The sequence below is a fragment of the Trachinotus anak genome, unplaced genomic scaffold (assembly GCF_046630095.1).
Source record: "Trachinotus anak isolate AG129_WGS33_773 ecotype Australia unplaced genomic scaffold, CSIRO_AGI_Tana_v1 ptg000018l, whole genome shotgun sequence".
NCBI lineage: Eukaryota > Metazoa > Chordata > Actinopteri > Carangiformes > Carangidae > Trachinotus > Trachinotus anak.
The window spans coordinates 4,280,980-4,300,072 of record NW_027273869.1 but is presented as its reverse complement, the minus strand read 5'-3'; the positions used below and the strand labels follow the sequence as shown (position 1 = coordinate 4,300,072).

The 19,093-nt window shown below is 40.3% G+C and overlaps 3 protein-coding genes across 9 annotated transcripts; 2 read left to right on the top strand and 1 right to left on the bottom strand.

The window, feature by feature from the left end:
• Positions 1-262: 262 nt before the first annotated feature.
• LOC139635271 (NXPE family member 3-like) lies at positions 263-7,303 on the top strand. 3 transcript variants are annotated; one of them, XM_071502423.1, is made up of 7 exons: positions 263-408; positions 1,996-2,162; positions 3,544-3,696; positions 4,638-4,933; positions 5,144-5,214; positions 6,089-6,286; positions 6,372-7,303. In XM_071502423.1, the coding sequence occupies exons 2-7, from the start codon at positions 2,040-2,042 to the stop codon at positions 6,923-6,925; spliced, it is 1,395 nt and encodes a 464-aa protein (XP_071358524.1). In that variant the 5' UTR covers positions 263-408; positions 1,996-2,039; the 3' UTR covers positions 6,926-7,303. The 3 variants fall into 3 exon arrangements, with proteins under 3 accessions (XP_071358524.1, XP_071358521.1, XP_071358522.1); XM_071502420.1 differs by having other exon boundaries at positions 3,268-3,696; XM_071502421.1 differs by lacking the exon at positions 263-408 and adding an exon at positions 495-517 and having other exon boundaries at positions 3,268-3,696.
• A 297-nt stretch (positions 7,304-7,600) lies between these two features.
• On the bottom strand, positions 7,601-10,425 carry LOC139635275 (angiopoietin-related protein 5-like). 4 transcript variants are annotated; one of them, XM_071502430.1, is made up of 7 exons: positions 10,269-10,425; positions 9,931-10,010; positions 9,744-9,831; positions 9,523-9,620; positions 9,028-9,145; positions 8,739-8,924; positions 7,601-8,121 (listed from the first exon to the last, which is right to left on the bottom strand). In XM_071502430.1, exons 2-7 carry the CDS (start codon positions 9,997-9,999, stop codon positions 7,823-7,825), a joined length of 858 nt encoding a protein of 285 aa, XP_071358531.1. In that variant the 5' UTR covers positions 10,000-10,010; positions 10,269-10,425; the 3' UTR covers positions 7,601-7,822. The 4 variants fall into 4 exon arrangements, with proteins under 4 accessions (XP_071358531.1, XP_071358534.1, XP_071358530.1 ...); XM_071502433.1 differs by having other exon boundaries at positions 9,744-9,768; positions 10,269-10,424; XM_071502429.1 differs by having other exon boundaries at positions 10,239-10,399.
• A 917-nt stretch (positions 10,426-11,342) lies between these two features.
• LOC139635277 (uncharacterized) lies at positions 11,343-17,754 on the top strand. 2 transcript variants are annotated; one of them, XM_071502437.1, is made up of 4 exons: positions 11,343-13,378; positions 14,670-16,546; positions 16,863-17,388; positions 17,493-17,754. In XM_071502437.1, exons 1-2 carry the CDS (start codon positions 13,306-13,308, stop codon positions 15,356-15,358), a joined length of 762 nt encoding a protein of 253 aa, XP_071358538.1. In that variant the 5' UTR covers positions 11,343-13,305; the 3' UTR covers positions 15,359-16,546; positions 16,863-17,388; positions 17,493-17,754. The 2 variants fall into 2 exon arrangements, 1 of the variants encoding a protein (XP_071358538.1); XR_011694153.1 differs by having other exon boundaries at positions 12,733-13,378; positions 14,684-16,546.
• Positions 17,755-19,093: the final 1,339 nt, after the last annotated feature.

Below are 19,093 nucleotides of genomic sequence, written 5' to 3'. Positions count from 1 at the left end.
ACAGAAAACAAAGTAGAAAGCTGTATTGTGTTTTAGTGCTATCCAGCAAAGTGTGTGACATGGGAAATTCATGTCACAATAAAAAAGTTTAATTCAGTTTTTAATGACAAAAACCTTTGTTTGTTTTAGCGTCAAATAGATGCAAACATAAAAAGTGTACATATAACAAAATGTATTGCATTTCACTTTCTTTCTTTCTTTCTTTTTTTTTTTTTTTTTACTTCTTTTTTAAATCTTAAATCTTCCATAGAGAAGACCCAGCACCCAGCACACTGCTGCAGTGCTGTAGTTGGTCACTACCCTCGAATTCAGCAAAGAAAACAAGCTTCCCTGCACACCAGCAAGGTTGCCTGCAGGGTCACAGTCAGCTTTCACCACTGCAGTCTTATCAAATGAATCTCAGCCGAGGTAAGACACACCATCTGTTTAAATTCATCGGACTATAATTGAAGCCTCAATTCAGACATCAGGAGAGCTAAATCTTACAACAAAACATTCAGATCTGCACATTTTTGAGGTACATGTACTTTACAAGTGTTTCCATCTACTGCTACTATATAGTTCTGCTCCAGAGGAAAATGTTGTACTTTGTAGCCTACGCACCACGAACCACTTTGTCAATTATGAATTTAATCTTATCAATTCAGAAAAACAGTGCAGATTTTTTTTCTCTCTTTTCTTGTTTTCTAAAGTGAATGCGTTACACTTCCGTAATTGTGTTATACTGATTAATGAATTCATGTGTGTATCACTTTAATGTTGCAGCTGGTAAAAATGAGGCTAATTCTAATCTATGATAATACACGATCATTTATTTGTTGATTATATTTGTATTTATCGGACTCTGAAATTAATGGAATAGAAATAAATAGTAGCATAAAATAGAAATACTCAAGTACAGTATAAATATAAAAGTTACTGTCCACCACTGTCTGGGAGATGAAGAAAAAAGCTTTTTATCAGGAGGAACTAACTATAATAATGAATACTTTTATCTTTTATAAAATGAGTGCATTTTGACAATGACCAATACTTCTGTACTTCTACTACTTCTGTTTTATTTTAAATGCAGGGCTCTTCCTTGTGATATGAAAGATGGATAAATTACTTTGGCCCTGAGAGGACAATGCACTGCAACTTAAGAAAACACATGCAAATAGACAAAACACAAGCAAATTCAGAAAACATCTTCAAATGCTCACAACACAATGGAAGTGTTTCCAGGGGACACTAAAAAGAGATGAACTCGGCTGGGACGCACTTGTTCGAAGCTTTGTGACTTTTGAAGAACAAGTGGACGGGAGCATTATAATATATTTATTTTAATACATGCAAGTGAGTCCCAGCCGGGCTCATCACTTTTTTTGTGTCCCCTGGAAACACTTCCATTGTGTTGTGTGTGTGTGTGTGTGTGTGTGTGTGTGTGTGTGTGTGTGTGTGTTATGCACATTACTGGTGAATTTTTATTCAATGACAAAAAACATTTCTCAAGATACTTTAGTGACCATAGTGGTGGACTGGCTGAACAACACTGCGGATTGTTCATGGTGATCATTTCATTTTACCAGTAGTGAACAATGTTGAAAACTGTAATTAGCAGGAGGACAGTGTCTCTGTTTGTGTCTGATCTGAAATGAGAGAATCACAGATTTGAGCAACGTGTTGTAAGGGTACCTTTGCATAGGGTGTGCCAGACTGCAAAAGAGAGCAGTGTCCAAAAGTATTCAAATATTTACAGTATGTTCAGGGTTCATGGATAGAGTTGAATGGTCATGTTAAACTGCAGAGTGAGTGAGTTACCAACTATCAAGTTGGTAAATAAAAAATTATAAAAATTATAAAAGATTTTAGTTTAGTCTCAGTGATATGAAGCCAGACACGTTACACACAAAAAAAAAAAAATCACAATTCACCAACATTATCTAGCATAACAAAGTGTCAGTTACCACTCCTGTTTTTGGTGTTTTTATTTTTTTAATTATTTTTTATTTACAGTTCCGTGCTGCAGCCAGGGACGAGATGAGGACTGATCGCTGATCATGATGGTCAGAGCTTGTAACAGGCGGGAGGTCAATATTTACCTTCCGAAGTACAGTGCCAGCTTCCTCCTACTGGCTGTGTTTGTCTTAATCTTTATACTACATAACATGGACTTCCAGAAGGTGAGAACTTATTTTTGACAACAGTTTCTAAAAGGGTGGACCCTGTTTGAAATGTTCAATATTAGTTTGTTGCTCAGGATGACAGGAGTGTGCTCTATAAATGTTTATACAAGACTGTAATTTAGGTTAAATGATATTTTTCTTCACCGTCTTGCACTGTGATTGGCTGACAGGAGCATGCCCTCTAATTAAATCACAAATCTGGATTTATTCAACACTTTTATTATATTCTTATTTTTTAAGGTCCTGAAAACATTTTTTTTTTCTGTCAGCTTGATTCTGTGATCCCACATGAAGGGACTGTTTTCTGTCATTTCTACAGTATGTTGTCCAAGTTAGCACACTGTCCTTAAATTAAAGTTAATCTGTGATCACAAATTGTAACAAAATGCAACAAAAGGATTATGTTGCATTTTATTTTCTTGCAGAGACCTTCAGATACTTTTTTTTAATAATTGTCTGTTTACATCTTCATAGATAGAATCAATATAAATATGGATCAAATATGATTGGTTATATATATGGTTTTAAATGTCCACCCTCAATCTACACATATTGGGTTAACAGTGAAATCAGTCAGGGATAATGTATATGTGATGAATGGATATAGCTTCCTCTTCGAACTGATGTCCTTTCCATTTCCTTTCACCCTGTCTCCTGTTGGTACGTGTGCAAATGAAGGTAGTCTCAGTCTATCAAAGTCTGTAAAAGCATCACTGTTCAAATGTAGACAGCATTACACATACACAAAAAAACATTAAATGATAACTGCAGTACAAATAAATGCAATTTATTGAAACTGAGTTAAGATATTATGACTGTAAAAACTCAGGAGAGGAAATCAGTGAGGGATAATGCCTTCACCTGTGGAGACTGGGAAAAGTCCCTGTGGGCTCAGTGGGGTTGGATCCACTGTGTGTGCATAAAAATTCAATGTGTCTTTCAACCATAAAAAACAGGCTCTTTCATATCAAACCATAAGCCACCAACTGTAATTTTATGCTGCATGGCTGGAAACATCTGCCTTACTGGCCCTGTTGTTTCATTTAGTTGATGTGACTCTTGTACAGTTATTTGCATCTTCATCAACAACTCTCACTTTCAGCATGAAGCGAACTCCACCATCATCCTGCCGAGCTTTTCCTCTGACCCTTACATGCATCACGGCTTCTGCACCTTCCAGCCACTCTCCAGTAAGGACGCTCTGGAAGAAGACCTCATACTAGACTCCATTGCTTGGCCTGAAACTCCAGCTCTGACTTCTCTGGAGCAGACCAGTGATCCTGCCCACAGCTCCTTCACAATTCTCCCAAGGAGGGGAGGGGGACAGTGGCATGTAGGAGATCGGCTGGAGGTTCTGATCAGAATGTATGATTTTCAGGGACAGCCGAAGAAGTCTGGAGGAGACTTCTTAGTCACCCGCCTGCACGACCTCAAGCTTGGTGCAGGTGTGGCCGGGAAGGTGGTGGATCATCTCAATGGCTGCTATTCTGCTGTTTTCTCTTTACTCTGGGAAGGAAGCGCACAGGTTGAGGTGATGCTAAAAACTATCATGTTCATCTTCAAAACGACCATTAGCTAAGCCCCACGCTCAGTATCTACTGTTACCACACCTGTCGTCTATTCTCACAAAGCACATACGCAGCTTACAATGAAATTCCTTGTCATTTTGAAAACAATGTGTCTTCACCGGCTTCTCATTTCTAGCCAGCGTCAATAGATTTTGTTTACCTTACTGTTGTTTGTAGATTCCATCAGTCGTTAGCTAGCTGATTCAGCTAAGCTAAAGATTCTTCATTCTTGAATTGGTTGGTGCATTGAACATTGCAGGACAGATGCTAATATGAGCCTAGACTCTGACAGTAGCACCCAGAAAGCACCCAGAAAGTGGAGAAATGCTACACAGGAAGTACTGAATGGCTTTTCTTAACATACTTAACAACCTCAAAAAATGATATAGTATGAAACGTTCCTTGGCCTTGGAAGAAACACTGGGTTACTAATGTAGGTAATAAGACTGTTAGCATGCTAATGTCTGCAGATTATAATATAGCAGATAAAGAGGGGCAAAGTAATATCAAAGTAGCAAAAATAAATCCAGCCCATACTTGGGCCACATGCGTGTTTTCTCCTGTCCCAGTATATGATATGATCTGACCCATGTACAGCGTGACTGTGAGATGATACTTCCACATCTGGACCAATTCTGTCAGAAACCCAGAAAATCCAGCTGCTGTCAGACAATATTGAAAGATAAAAGCTGGAATCTGCCCAGATGTGGAAGTATATGGGCTAAACATGGGCCTGTGTTGGGCCAGAAGTTTCGTTTTGCTCTCTAAATTTTGGCAAGGGATTTAACTACCAGTCAGTTCTCTAGACACGTGTGTACGCAGCTTTATTTATCTTTACTTGTACAACAGAAGCAGCATAATGTAGATTGGAGCTAGTGAAAACTCTGTCTCTCTATCATAACAGGTGACACTGGTTCACCCTAGTGAGGCTGTCACAGTGCTGCGAAGACTGACCAGTGAACAGCCAGACAGGATTTACTTCCAAAGCGTCTTCCACTCAGGCTCAGTGTCTGAGACCACCACCTGTAACGTATGTCTGCGTCCAACCCAGCAGCCGTTGTGCAACTACACTGACCGCCATACAGGTGAGCCGTGGTTCTGCTACAAGCCAAAGAAGCTGAGCTGTGATGCTAGGATCACCCACTCTAAGGGAGGGTTTAAAGAAAACCTGAAGGCCGAGGAGAAGAAGCTGTTTCAAAGGTGAGGGAGGAGAGAGACAGGTAGAGGGGACCGGCGTTTTGTGTGATATCCAATAAATGCATAGGTATTGGAGTGCTGTTTACAAGTCATTAAGAAAAGTATGTGCTGTGATGCATTCATGTTTTATTGTGAATTTCAGAAACTTTAAGGCACACTTCAGGACAATGCATGTATTTATGTTGTTAATACTGTAGTGTGTGTCTCCATCAGTGATGTCAACATGAAAGTCTCCATTCAGGCTTCAGGATCTGCCAGTGTCGTTGTGCTGCCAAAAAAGACAGGTACAGCATGATTTTTACAACCACGACCACTGCCTACAATTACAATCATTCAAAACTGAATATGCTACAGATTGTTTTTGGTAAAACAGGCAGAAAAGGCCTTTGTTCTCACAGCACTTTTCTCAAGCTGGCTTCAATACATCTCTCTACACAAGAACTTATATAAAACAGATTAGGGGGCTAAAACTAAAAAGTGGTACCATCTGTATCGAGTCACTGCGAAGGGTTTTAGAATTTCTTTATACCAGCTGTTTATCCCAAAACTAAAGAGGAGCTACAGCTTTTAACATTACATTGCAGTTCCACTGTTATTACAATATACAACAACCCAACAACAGGGGGGTTAAAATAATGACCATTTTTAGAGTAGATATTAACTATTAACTAGATAACTACTAGATTACTATAACTGATCATTTTTGACATTCTGAAGTTTTCTACATTTATACAGATCAGGTTGATGATATGCAGAATCCAAGTAGTTTCTGTTTGCATGAATGAGGAAGCTACAAAATATTTGGGAAGAGATCTGCTTTTTTTTTAATGCTATCATTCTCATAGATTTTTTTTTAATTATCAACAAATCCCTTGAAAAATCAACAATGAACTGAACTGATATAGAGTAGTTTTGCCACATGTGCATTAAGCCGCTGATGAAATTAGTCCCCAACAAATTCATTATATGCTCCCACTTGAATGAGGTTAAAACTACAGTGGCCAGTTGTTTTAGGAAAGTACTGCTTTATTTGTGGTGCATTTATAAATATTTATGCCTTCATTAGTAAGGAACTGATTTGCCACCGAGAGGTTCAGAAGAGACCTTGAATTTGGTCATTTCATGGACAATAACATCTCTTCCTCTCACATCAACCAGACGTGAAGAACAGTGATGTGAAGTGTGAACACTGTGGCTATTACTACCAAGGAGCGTGGCGAGCATTAGGTGGGACAACAGTTCACCAATTCAATACCTCCTCTGACATCAGGCAGTGTCTGAAACACAAGATGGTCCACCTGTACGGAGACTCCACCATCAGGCAGTGGTTTGAACACCTCATCACAGTGTTGCCAGGTAGCTGATCTGCAGAGATTTCTGGCAATGATTAGATTTTATTCTCACTGCGGGGCTTAATGTGTTGCCTTTGTAATACTTTTAGAGCTCAAGAAGTTCAACCTACACACCCTGAAGCAAGTTGGACCTTTCATAGCCTTAGACTATGCAAACAACACCTTGGTGACGTACCGCTGCCATGGTCCTCCTATCCGTTTTGTCGACGTTCCAACCAGCAGCCTGCGTTATATCGCCAATGAACTCGATGGCTTACCCGGAGGCAGCAACACCGTCGTAGTTCTTGGCATCTGGTCTCACTTTAGCACTTTCCCCATTGAGGTCTACATCCGGAGGCTGCAGAGCATCCGCAGGGCAGTGGTGCAGCTGCTGGACAGGGCTCCAGGCACGCTCGTCATCATCCGGACTGCAAACCTGAAAGCATTGACCCTTTATGAGGCGCTGACCAACAGCGACTGGTACTCGCTACAGCGTGACAAGGTGCTCAGAGCTGTGTTCAAAGGACTGAATGTTCACCTGGTGGACGCCTGGGAGATGGGCCTGGCCCACGACCTGCCGCACAGCCTCCACCCACAACATCCCATTATTGAGAATATGATTGACGTTATCTTGTCCTATATATGCCCTGAAAAGGGCAGCTAGATGTGCGTTTGGAGAGAAGATTCAAACACATGCTGAGTTCTCATGTCCTCTGTTTCCACCAGGTGCTGCATTTTTCCAAGCACATGCACAGACTGGACTAACTAGAGTTTGTCTAATCTATTTTTAAGCAAGGAATGTTGAGTGTGCACAAAGGAAACACAATGGGATAAACAGCTACAAACCAGGTGTTATAACAAATGACCACACCATAGAGTGTATATAAGTCTCCAGGTCTGAAAAGTGGAACCCATGCTGAAGTGCCTTAAATCTGTATCTAATGACCATCAGGGGTGACTCCACTAGTTGTGGAGTCTGACTGTATTAAAGTCTATGGGAAAATGGCCTTCTACTTAACCTCAGTAAACATTTTCCTAATGAGTTTATGGTCTCAAGTCAATTTAAAAAAAAAAAAAAAAAAAAAAAAAAAGGTCCATTCAGAAGATTTTATATACACACACGATGGCGACAGACAAACTACAAACTTGAGGTTTCAGAACAGCAGCTCAGACCAGTGGGTTGACACTTGTTCTCCACTCCATGAAAAGAAAACCTTCAACGCATTGTTGAGAGGGTCAGAAAATCTTTGTGCTCTTTAAAGCCTGTAATATTAGTTTGAAGATGAACTCACTATCACATGGTGCTTTATGCTGGGAATAAAAACATTTGACAAACGGGTTCTGCAAGATGTCTGTAGTTTATTTGTAGAGGTTTCACAATAAAAATCATTGAATTTTTGGGACTACCATTGCAAAGTCTTTATAAACTGTACTATGCACTAAGTGGATTTTATCCTTAGCAAAGTGAAACCCCAGAAGTGTGAAATAAACAGGAGGAACGTCAGATTCCTCATGAATGTGAGCCAACATGAAGGTAAACATAGAGGGGGGGGGGGTCCTCTCACACAGACTTGATCATCATTCTGCTGGCCTTGGCTGAGTAAGGTGCAGGAGGTTTCCAGGTGCGCCAGTGAAGGCCAGATGCCCAACCGATGTGGTCGCCAGCAGGATGCCAGTCACCATTTAGACTGGCAGAACCACAGCGACTGTACCACCAGCCACCGCCATCTGACGAGGAACACTCCCTTTTAGAGATGTCTCCAAAGATGCACGGAGAGCAGCCGTCGTTGTCACGATCAATGGTGCTGAAGCCAAAGCCGTTCTGGTCAATGCCTGGATAGGCACCACGGATGGCGTCACCTTTAAACAGGGGAACAATTCAGACGGTTCCTTTGAAATGTAACTTTTGCTCATAGTTATAAAATGGTACAATGGATTTCCCTTGTGCGGGGGTTTTTTTTTTTTTTTTTTTTTTTTTTTAAAAAACTTAGATTGTCTGGATTAAGTTTGCAAATATTAGTCACCATAAGCTACTGGTCACACCAGACCAAGTGAGATTGTAGCAGTAAAACCACTGACTGCACTCAATTCAGCAAAGGTGTGTTTTACTGTTTATCAATTCAACTTTTCATTTGTAAAGATGAATATGTTTCCCTCTTTTAGGATTTACACTAATTTTAAGGCTGCTGTTTGTCACATTTTATCATAAGTAAATTAACACAATCTTTAATCTTGACTCACTATAATCTTAGTCTCAGGCTGCTCTTCACTTTAATGTTCAAAGGGGCAGCAATCAGTCTTCACAATTTAAGATGTTCTGATGTAAAATTTTGTCACTGAAGAACTTTAATTTACTCAAATAGAGCAAAATAAAGTCAAATAAAGCCAGTATTTCTGTTTCTATTAAATATAAAAAGGGGGGGGGGGGGGGGAGTGAGAAGCTAAAGAGCAGCAGTTTAAAGGAAAAGCTTCAGTACCTGCATTTCCACTGTATTTCCCAACATGCAGTTTGAAAGCTGCCTTCTCATCTCCCAGGCTAAAGTCTTGGTACTCAGCGAAAGCAGTGCCACCTTCATGGTCCCACAAGTCCACCCTCATGGTCCACTTCTTGGTCTTGTCCTTGGTCACAGAGAAAACCTTCTGCAGACCGAGCCAGTGGTCCTCTGTGGGGATCAGCAGAGCACAGAGAGAGGACTCATGTCTGTCTGATATGTCTTTACACCAATTTACAATTACAGTTAAAAACAGCAGTATTGTCTCACTTACTTGTCAGGTCTCCAAAGCCATTTTTATATGCTGCCCAATTCCTCTTGAAAGAAACTGCTGGTCCACTGCGTCTCTGAAACACGGTCCAGCCTCCATCTGCCCCCATCTCACAGTACACCTGAGCAGGTAGACCAGGAAACACGTGAAGAAGACAGCTGCCTGGTTTTTTTAGACTTTCACTATACACTGAGACATGTTCCTACAGGGCTTTGGAAAAGACAACATGTTGTATGTTCTTATAGCCCTGATTTCAGTCTTGCATATTATCTAAGTAATAAATTACAGGAGAGCAGTTCTGGTTTATTTACCAGTGTCTGAAATCAAGGACCTATTGTTTCAGAAATGTCTAAAACCCACAGTGAGAAATCTGCCACCTTTGTCATGGTAAACTGTGTGTGTGCCAACAAAAAGCTTCAGGTGCAGCAGGGGGCAGCGTTCAGCAAACTGTCAGTTAAAGTACAAATTGCTTTGTACACAGCATGTCGTGTTTGATACCTTGGATGGAGTCTTGTCTCCAGGAGGGAGGATTGTATAAACCCCACTGGATGCTTTAGGTGAGTGAGCCTTAATGTCTGTGCAGTCTGTTCTTGAGACTTACATGACAAGAAAGAGAATAGAGTTTAAACAGTCAATATGAACACAGTACCTTGTGCCTTCCATAATTTGTTATTTTAAATGAAATTGCATACTGTGAGCAAAGATAACATGCTCCATACCTTGAGATCCTTCTCCCTGTGCTCCCTGTCCATAGCAACACCACAGAAACAGTTTTAAAGTCAGACTTGATGTAGAGTAAATACACATCTTAAAGGTCAACATTAAAGGCAGAGAGTGAGAACACTTGATTTGAGCAAGTAGAGAAGAAAGACTTTCAAGAGGAGAGGTTGTAGTTTTTATTTTTACCTCAGCCTGTCCTGCACAGCTGAGGAGAAAAGCCAAGAAGAGCCCACAGTGTCCAACCAGACTCTTCATTTTCACCTGATCTGAAGTGACAGTTTAGTTTTAGAGATCTTTTAAAACATTTTCTAAAGAAATATAACCTTCTATGCAACCTTGTGCAAGCACAACAATATAACGTCTTTGCATGTTAAATGAAAACTGCAGTTCAGGTGACAGACTCACAAATGAGAGAAAGCAGACAGTTCAACCTTCATTCAAGTTCACAGGACTAAAGTGTAAAATACAATCATTAAAACTCTCCCAACATTTACCTGCGTGTTGGGTAAAATCTTGTATCCCACCTCAAATTCCACAACAGGAGCAGCAACTTTTCCCACAGTCAAATGAGGCAGATTGAGAGACACCAATATCACTATAACACTTCAACACGGAAGCCCAGATGTTAATAAACCCATCTCTGTGGGTTTTTATAGTCCCCACTCAGGAGTGAAGTGATCGCACCTGTGGCAGGGAGGATAGCTCAACCACTCCTGTCTGGAAAGGAACCGCCCTCCTCAGGTGCAACCAGTTCAACAAGATGAGAGGTTACATACACTTCCTTCTGCCTTTGTTCTTCTGTCTCTGACCTCAGCCGTGGTGTGTGCATCTTAGCATAAACCACACACACGTCAAGAAAATCTGGTGATATAGATGTTATATGAGTAATAAATTATGTCAACTAATTTTGATTGTGTGTTGATGGAAAATGAGAAAATGTAAATTTTGAGTTGTTGCACTTTTTCATATATATATATATATATATATATATATACATACAGCACAAAACAGGAAGAGGGTGCTGTTGTTTCAGGAAACAGATAAATCTGACAGTTTGTGCTGACTTGGAAAAATCACCTCTGATGTGACAGAACAAACAAACAGCTTCAAAAGAAAGCAACACATTTTTGGGGAAATATCTTTTGATAATTTGTAGTTGTTTCCAAGAGAAGACAAATAAAGATTTATATCTCCATCACTGTCATCATTGTCTTCTAACTTTAATTTACTCTTAAATAATAAATCAATTCGCAGTGAAAAGAGCACACAAGAAGGCAAAAAGCAAATCGGAAAATGATAAATGAAATTCAAACAAACTGAATCTTTGTATTTCTGTAAAGACTAATGGAAAAAGGGACAGTGAGAAAAGCTAAAGAGCAGCAGTTAAAAAGCTTCAGTACCTGCGTTTCCACTGTATTTCCCTACATGCAGTTTGAAAGCTGCCTTCTCATCTCCCAGGCTAAAGTCTTGGTACTCAGCAAAAGCAGTGCCACCTTCATGGTCCCACAAGTCCACCCTCATGGTCCACTTCTTGGTCTTGTCCTTGGTCACACAGAAAACCTTCTGCAGACCGAGCCAGTGGTCCTCTGTGGGGATCAGCAGAGCACAGAGAGAGGACTCAGTTCACAGAAACAAAGAGTTCAACCTTGCAATCTGTGTTTGTAATTGGTGATGAAATGACTGTTGGGTAGTTGCCACCATAGTCTGATGCATTAGAGAATGTGCATGTTGCCCTCACAGTGTGATCTAATCTAGATTTAAGGTTAGACTGTGTCAGCCTGTGTCTCATTACTCCACAGTCTGGAGGACAAGTGACAGGAGCAGCTTTTTGTTGCCAATATCAATAAAAAATATATTGCCGCCAGCAGGAGTTATCGAGGTCCAATCAAGCATTTCAGTACCACATGCATCAATTGTTATTGACATTTTTTCTGGCCAAACCCAGGCCTGGCTGTTTGGGGTGTGGAACCCCTGACCTCGGTATCCCCAGAGAAGGTGACTTAAAGGTTGTGCCACTGGTTAACCATGTGCTTCACACACCTTCACACAAGTCGAGGCAGTGACATCACATGTGCAAAACCAGGGTATTTATACCTGTTTCATCTTAAACACTTAAAATGGTTAAATAGTTGGTGTGAAAGTCCTGAAAAAAATCCCAAATCATTCTGGTGGATTTGGGAGTGTGATCTAATATTTTAGTGACTTTGAATCCAACACTAAACAAAAAAGAAAATGTGGAGTATACAGTACAAATTATATCAAGATAGTCCATATCACTGTGGACTCACAGTCCACAGTCCAATCCAATCACTGCTTGAAACACTTGATATCTACTTCATCATCATGGCGCCACCTATTGGACAATTAGTGTCATTTTTGTGACTGAAAAATAAGACAGAACAATAATAGAACCACTAAATACCGTTCTCAGAGTCTAAGCAGCTGGTGAGGATTTCATTACCACATGTAACAAGTGCCATTGAAGTTGTACTGAAGCAGGACTGAGGCCATCTGGGATTTCAAACCTCTGACCTTGGTATCCCCAGAGAAGGTGACTTATGGGAACTGGGTAACCATGGGCTACAGACATGACATCACATGTGCAAAACCGGGGCACTTTGGCCTGTTTCACTTTAAAACACTTAAAATGGTCAAAATGTTCGTGTGACAGTCCTGAAAAAAAATCACACATCACTCTGTGGGTTTGGAGGATATCATCAAATATTTTGGTGATTTTTAGTCCAACACTGAACAAAAAATTAAATGATGTGCATACAGTACAAATTACAATGAGATGATCGATGTTGTTGTGGATTCCCCGTTTGTCTGATCCAAACACCATTTGAAACACTTACTATCTACCATCTGGAGAAAGTCTGTGTCAAGTCTGGAGGCATTTGAATGAAGATCTGTGGAGATATAGATGTTAATTGATTTTGCGTATAAAAATCTAGAGTGAGGACTTCTGAACTGACCAGAGGTCACAGTGAAGCAAACTTTCATCATCATTCAGTGTGTGTGCTGATCAAATCTCAGCTCTGCAGGACGTGTAGTGGTTTGACAGTGATTTACAGTGAGAGCAACTTTTGGGATGTTAGGATGTGGAAAGCAAGCATGACTGAAAGTTGTACTGTGGACTGCTGGATCCTTTTATGTAGACTTAAAAAGCCATTTCATGTAGGACTGATTAACGGGATAAATACTGCAGGGACTTGAACACTGTTTTTCCTGTAAAACCTAACCACACTGTACGGAAATGTCACAAAAACAAAAAACAAAAAAAATACCATCCATTAACTTTATGTTATTCCTGTCTTTCCCGCACACAGGCACACGCATGCGCATCAGTTAAAGTCATGGCAACAGAGCGGTGACGTTTGACCGAGGTGACGTCAGAGCTGCAGGTCTGTCCACTCGCTCATTTGCACTTGGACTTGACCCGAGACAACCCGATGCGAAACCTGTCTGCTGCAAAGTAGAGCTCTTGAACACCGGACCCCCTGGAAAACCTCCCGGAAACGAGAAGAAAAACACCCACTGGAAAAGTTCCACCTGAGGAAAATGGCTTTGGATGGACCCCCCATGGAGGAGCACCTGCTGACCCGAGTCAGGCGGTGGATCGTGTCTTTGTCAGGTAAAACGTCTTTTAATATTAGGCCAAATGTGTGAATTAATCTCCCCCGAAATCCGAAAAGCAAGTTTCAGTACAGTATTAGCGCTAAATTAATGCAATTTGTTGAATATAAAGATAAGAAATAATAGAACGTTAGTGGGTTTTTTAGGAAAACACAGCTTTGAGTGATACTCGACGTTTTCTTGGTTTAAAGCTTTTGTTAGATGATAAAAACGTGCTCAGTTTCGCGGGACAGGCGTGGAATGTGTTAATAATTGTGTATTCATTGGAAAATACTGATATTTTTGTTTGATTGCATCAAATCTTCCAAATTTAAAGTTGAAAATTTAGGAAAAAAGATGGCGACTGGCCCTTTTTTTGAAAAATGCCATAAAATACATATTTGATGTGACCATGGAGACGATGGAACCTGGAGGGGCAGACGTCAGGACGTCAGAGGCTGCAGGCCCGGGGTCCGTTCCTCTGTGTGCAGAGTACAGTTTGCTTGAGACCTTGAAGTTAAAAGTTTATCACATTTGTGAACTAACTCTCAGACATGAGAGACATGATGTGACGTGATTGATTCACACGAAAGCGCAGTCGTTTGCAGGTTTATTTTGGAGAAGCCCTGTTGTTATTAATGAATGGTTTGCAGTAGTGATGACAGGTGAGCTTCAGGGGAGCTTCAAGACCAGCCAACGGTCCACAGTACATGCCTTCATGAAAAGTGACATCAAGTGTAATTATCAGCCTAGTATCTCAGTGTTTTACACAGTTTATTGTAAAATCAGGGCTGTTGGAGAAAGTGACAGCTTCTTGACAACACAGGTCAATAGCCTGACAAGGTGCATTACACGCGTCCTGAATTATTTTTACCTCTCTGCTGCTGTGCCTTAAGAGTTCTCCTATCATTTGTATGTGTTTATTAATTTGTATGTGGAATATGTTCAATATAAATGGACTTTCTACTTTGCAGTCAAAAGGTTTTGGGACCATAGCTGTGGCCATGCTCTTATTTTGAATATTTTAATAAATTACATAGTGCCATATTTCATCTGTGGCTGTTCAGCTCAACTAACTTCAAATCAGTGTTACAAACTCTGAACTAGAGCAAAAGGTTTTCTCCTGAATTCTGCAAGTGTAGGTCTGTATTTAGCTTTGAGCAGTCAAATTGATAGTTGATACTTTCCACTCCACTAGTTGGTGCAGTTAATGTAGGTGTAGTAACTTTATCGTTTAGGTCTTTACACCTCCTGTTTAATTGAACTGAAAATGTAGAGTGTTACACATTTTTATACTTTTCTCCCCTCAGGTGGTTTCTCTCAGCCTTCCAACGATCCACGCCCTGATGCTGAGAGGCCTCCTGATGACCCAGACGCCCCTGCTGACCCCCGCCTTAACATGGCTCAGGACAACAGCAGACCTCCATCTCCTCCACTCCAGCAGTTCCCACTACCACCCTCTAGGATGGAGGGGCAGCAACACGGTCCTCCTTTTCCTCCACTCCATCCTGATCCCTTTGTTGCTTCTTTTGCTGGTCCCCCTCCTGTTCCTCCTGTTCCACCTGCTTTCCTGCATGCTGCTCCTCATGCTGCTCCTGCTTTCCTGGATGCTCCTCTTGCTTTTGCTCATGCTGCTCCTGCTTTTGCGCATGTCCCTCTTCCTTTCCCACATGTCGATCTCCCTTTCCCACTTGCTCCTCCTCCTTTCCTGCATGCCCCTCCTCTTTTCCCTCTAGGTGCTCCTTCTTTCCCTCTAGCTGCTTCTCCTGTCCCTCATGCTCATGCTGAGGACAGAATTGAGATCCCTCACCTTGAAGCTGAGAACATTGGGCCACTCTCCCTCAGTGCTGATAGTGATGATAGTTCTTCAGAAGAGGACCCTGTTTCTCCTTCCACTTCTGGTCTCAGCTCCTCCACAAAGAGAAGCAGGGAAGAGAGTGACGATGAAGAGGCTGCACCTAAGAGGCAGAGGTTGTCAGACGACAGCGACTCAGATTGACCTCATCTAATATGCGGCCGGACTGCCATACCTCCTTGAAACATCAGTATCGAGTCCACATTGGCCTTTCATCTCTACCTTACCACAGCTATCAGGGACTTTGCCACACCACCCAACAGTGGACAGTGATTGCCTTAATAGCTCTTGCATCTGGCAGGGCTGGTGACACCCCAGGTAGCAGCTTGCTTGGGGGAATCTGTCCATTATTTCTGTATGTTGGCAGGGTTGATGGCTTGACTCTTTTTAACCCTGAGGGCTTTCCTTTGCGTCTGGCTGGGCGGTTAACGTCCCAGGTAGCATCTTCCATTTGAGCGTTTTTTGTCCTTTTTTTGCACATTTTGGTACAGTGGCTGGTTCAACTATTCCTCTGTATCTGAAAGGGCTGTCCACGCCCCATGTAGCCTTTTCGTCTGGCAGGGCACACTACCATTTGCTTGGTTGTGCATTAAAATGATTAAGTATTCCTTCTCACAGCACTAATGGCTCCTACTGGTAGGGCTGCAGTCTGCACAGCCGGGGTTAGCTTGAATGCGCCACATGTCATGCCCAAACTAATGGATGGCAAAAGAAAAGCAGTGGCTGGCAGCACTGTATGTCAGTAAGTTAGCACTGAGAAGGACTGGAATGCATAGGGATGGAGACGAAGACAGCAGGGAAAAAAACCCACTAAAAAAGCACTTTACTTTCTTGCCACCTTACCTTACAAATTGACTGGATGAACACAGAAGACAACATGAGCAAATCTCAAGTGACCAAAAAAACCTCATTCAGCAGTGGAGCGGAGGAGGTGGAGGCATTTTTAAACCTCTGAAGGGACACATTCATCCATCTGAATGTGTTCCTCCAGAGGTTTAAAAAGGCCTCACAGGGTCAAAAAGGTAAGAACAAGTATCTGACTTATAAAGAATAGACTTTATATATTTATATAAAAACAGAGAAACTAATGTTTATCCACAAAAATGTATTAATTACCTAAAGATTATCGTCTCTGATTTTAAAAAGTGACCTAGAATAGAACAGAATATAATGAGAGTTATGTATGTAAATTTAAAAAATATTTTTTATATAATGTCACATATAATATATATAATAATTCATAATTCAAAGATCATCTGTCTGTCTCACTAACCATTATTTGTCTCTCTCTTCCTCTGCCACCTGAGCTGCTGTTTACTGAGGCCGAAAAAAGTGAGTATGAGCTTCTGACTTAAACAAAGTGACTAAGTCTATAATATAAAGACAAAGATATTGACATGTTATTGTGTAAACCAGCTTATCCTTATATTAGTCATTTTTTATTGCTTTTATTATTGTTATTTACTTAAGATCCCCCTGATCCTCAATTGCACCAATCACCAGAAAAATTCCTTGTATGTGAAAACATACTTGGCAATAAAACTGATTCTGATTCTGATTCTGATTCTGAGATAACTTGTCTTACTAACCATTATTTGTCTTTTACTCTGCCACCTGAGCTGCTGCCATTCGCTATGGACAAAAAAAGTGAGTATGAGCTTCTGCCTTGAAGAAAAAGTGACTCAGAATAGTCTTTAATACAAACACAGAGACAGTAATATTATGTATCACTTATTCAGTAATTCAAAGATTATTTGTCCGTCTTACTAACCATTATTTGTTGTTTTTCCTTTTTATCACCTGAGCTGCTGCTGTTACATGTGAACAAAAAAAGGTGAGTAAGAGCTTCTGACTGAAAAAAAGTGACAGTTATATATGCTAATTTATAAACTATTTATATAATATCACTTATTTAGTTAGTTATTGACAGATTGTCTGTCTCTCATTATTTGTCTCTCTCTTCCTCTGCCACCTGAGCTGTACTGTACATGTATATGTAACACAAGTCACTTACAATAGTCTGTGATATAAAGACCAAGAATGAATGTATAATGTTGTGTTAACTACCTACATATGAAGTAGTTCACATCTCACAGAACATGTTTCTTTTTCTCCACTCTTCTCTTTCTCTTTCCTGCCACCTGAGCTGCTGCTGTCCACTGTGGACAGAAAAGGTGAGATCAAGTTTCTGACTCATGTCCATTAATACAAGGTGGATACTGTAGTGTCCTCAAAAAAGACATAGGTCCATATTCATGTCTTGTTTTTGATATCATAGGATGAGACTCTTCCTGTGTCTGTGGCATTCCTCTAGCAACTGAGTGAGGATATCAACCATCAATATCTATATTTTCAAAAGATAATGAGATTTTATTTATTTTGATTTTCATTTCACTCAAATACAAATTCATGTAACTGCAGCATGATTCCCATGCTTTTATAATTCTGTATAAGTTTCAGTTTTAATTGGTACTTTAATTCTGTCTTAAGTTTTACAGATTGATGGATTTTGTGTGGAATTTAATAAAAAATGATTCTGATCTACAGTCACATACTTCTGTTCTGTGAAAACCTTTTTTACACTCAGTCATGTTGAAGTTTCTTGAAAAGGAAATGTTAATCAGCTGCAGGTGGCACAATTGCATCTTTTCCCATTTGTCTATGATGACATGTTTAAAAACTATAAGACATGAACACTGCAAGTAAATGCAAACATACAGCAAAAAATATGTTGATTTTTTAATTGACACAAATATCAGCACGGTTCATCTGATTAGTTCACTGAGGCCAAAAAAACTTTTTATGAAGCCAATAAAACCTAAAGTTTGGGAGCGAGAGTAGATTTCTGTCATGTACTGTCAGTGTAAATTAGTTACATTTTTTCATATTTACAGAGCCAGTTATTATAGTAATAAAAAGGTAAATATATAATATACACAGACACAGTATGTGTTGAATGTTATTATATTTCATGTTTAAATTCAGTATATTTCTGGCCATGTGTACAAAGAGCTTGTCCTGATGTCAGGCTGATATTTCATTTAAAATTGTAAATTAAAGTATAACTACAACTTTCTGATGAGACACCATTTATTGAGGGGTTGTGAGCTGCAATTAATGACTTTGTAAATGTTTATAAATAATTTAGTAATGCTTCACAGATCAGTTAAAAGCTATTAATAACAACAACTTTTGGGTTGCCAGGTTGTGGAATCCACAACTGGACAAAAATCCATTTAATAACATTTATAAATAAAGAAGTGATGGACTATTGCAGAACCCACCACTGCCCTTTTGCAGGCTTGTGGTGGTGTCCCTAAAAAGTTAAAAGGTCCCATATTTTATAATTTTCCAGTGGTTTATTTGAGGTTTTATAGCCATAGAAAGGTATATTTGAGGTTTCAAGTACCAAAAATCATCTAAATGTAGTTTTATATCTCCTCTCTCAGGCTTCTCTCTGGAGCTTTATCTGAATGACACATGGCCGGGTACAGATAGTGGCCTACTTCTGTAGTTTGGTATAACTAAAACCCTGGTAAAACAAGTACATGCAAATGGAAAATTCAGACTAAAATATTTCAGCTGTATTTGGTGTGGAGCTTTACACTAGAGCTTTGGGGCTGGTTCTGGTGCAAACCCCTGATCATCTGGTGGCTTTGGGGTGACCATCAGCCATGTTGCAGTATCTAGATCCAATGGAGGAGAGGCAGAGCCCACTGCCCCTGCCGCTAGCCTATTCTCAGCTGTAAGACCCATGGACCAGCACAGGGCAGCCTGGGGAGCGTGCCTGGCTGCAGAATTCAAGACCATCAGGGACATCAGTGAGATGGGTGATCGGGCATCTGAGGCAGCAATGGTGGAAGACTGCAAAAAGCAAAA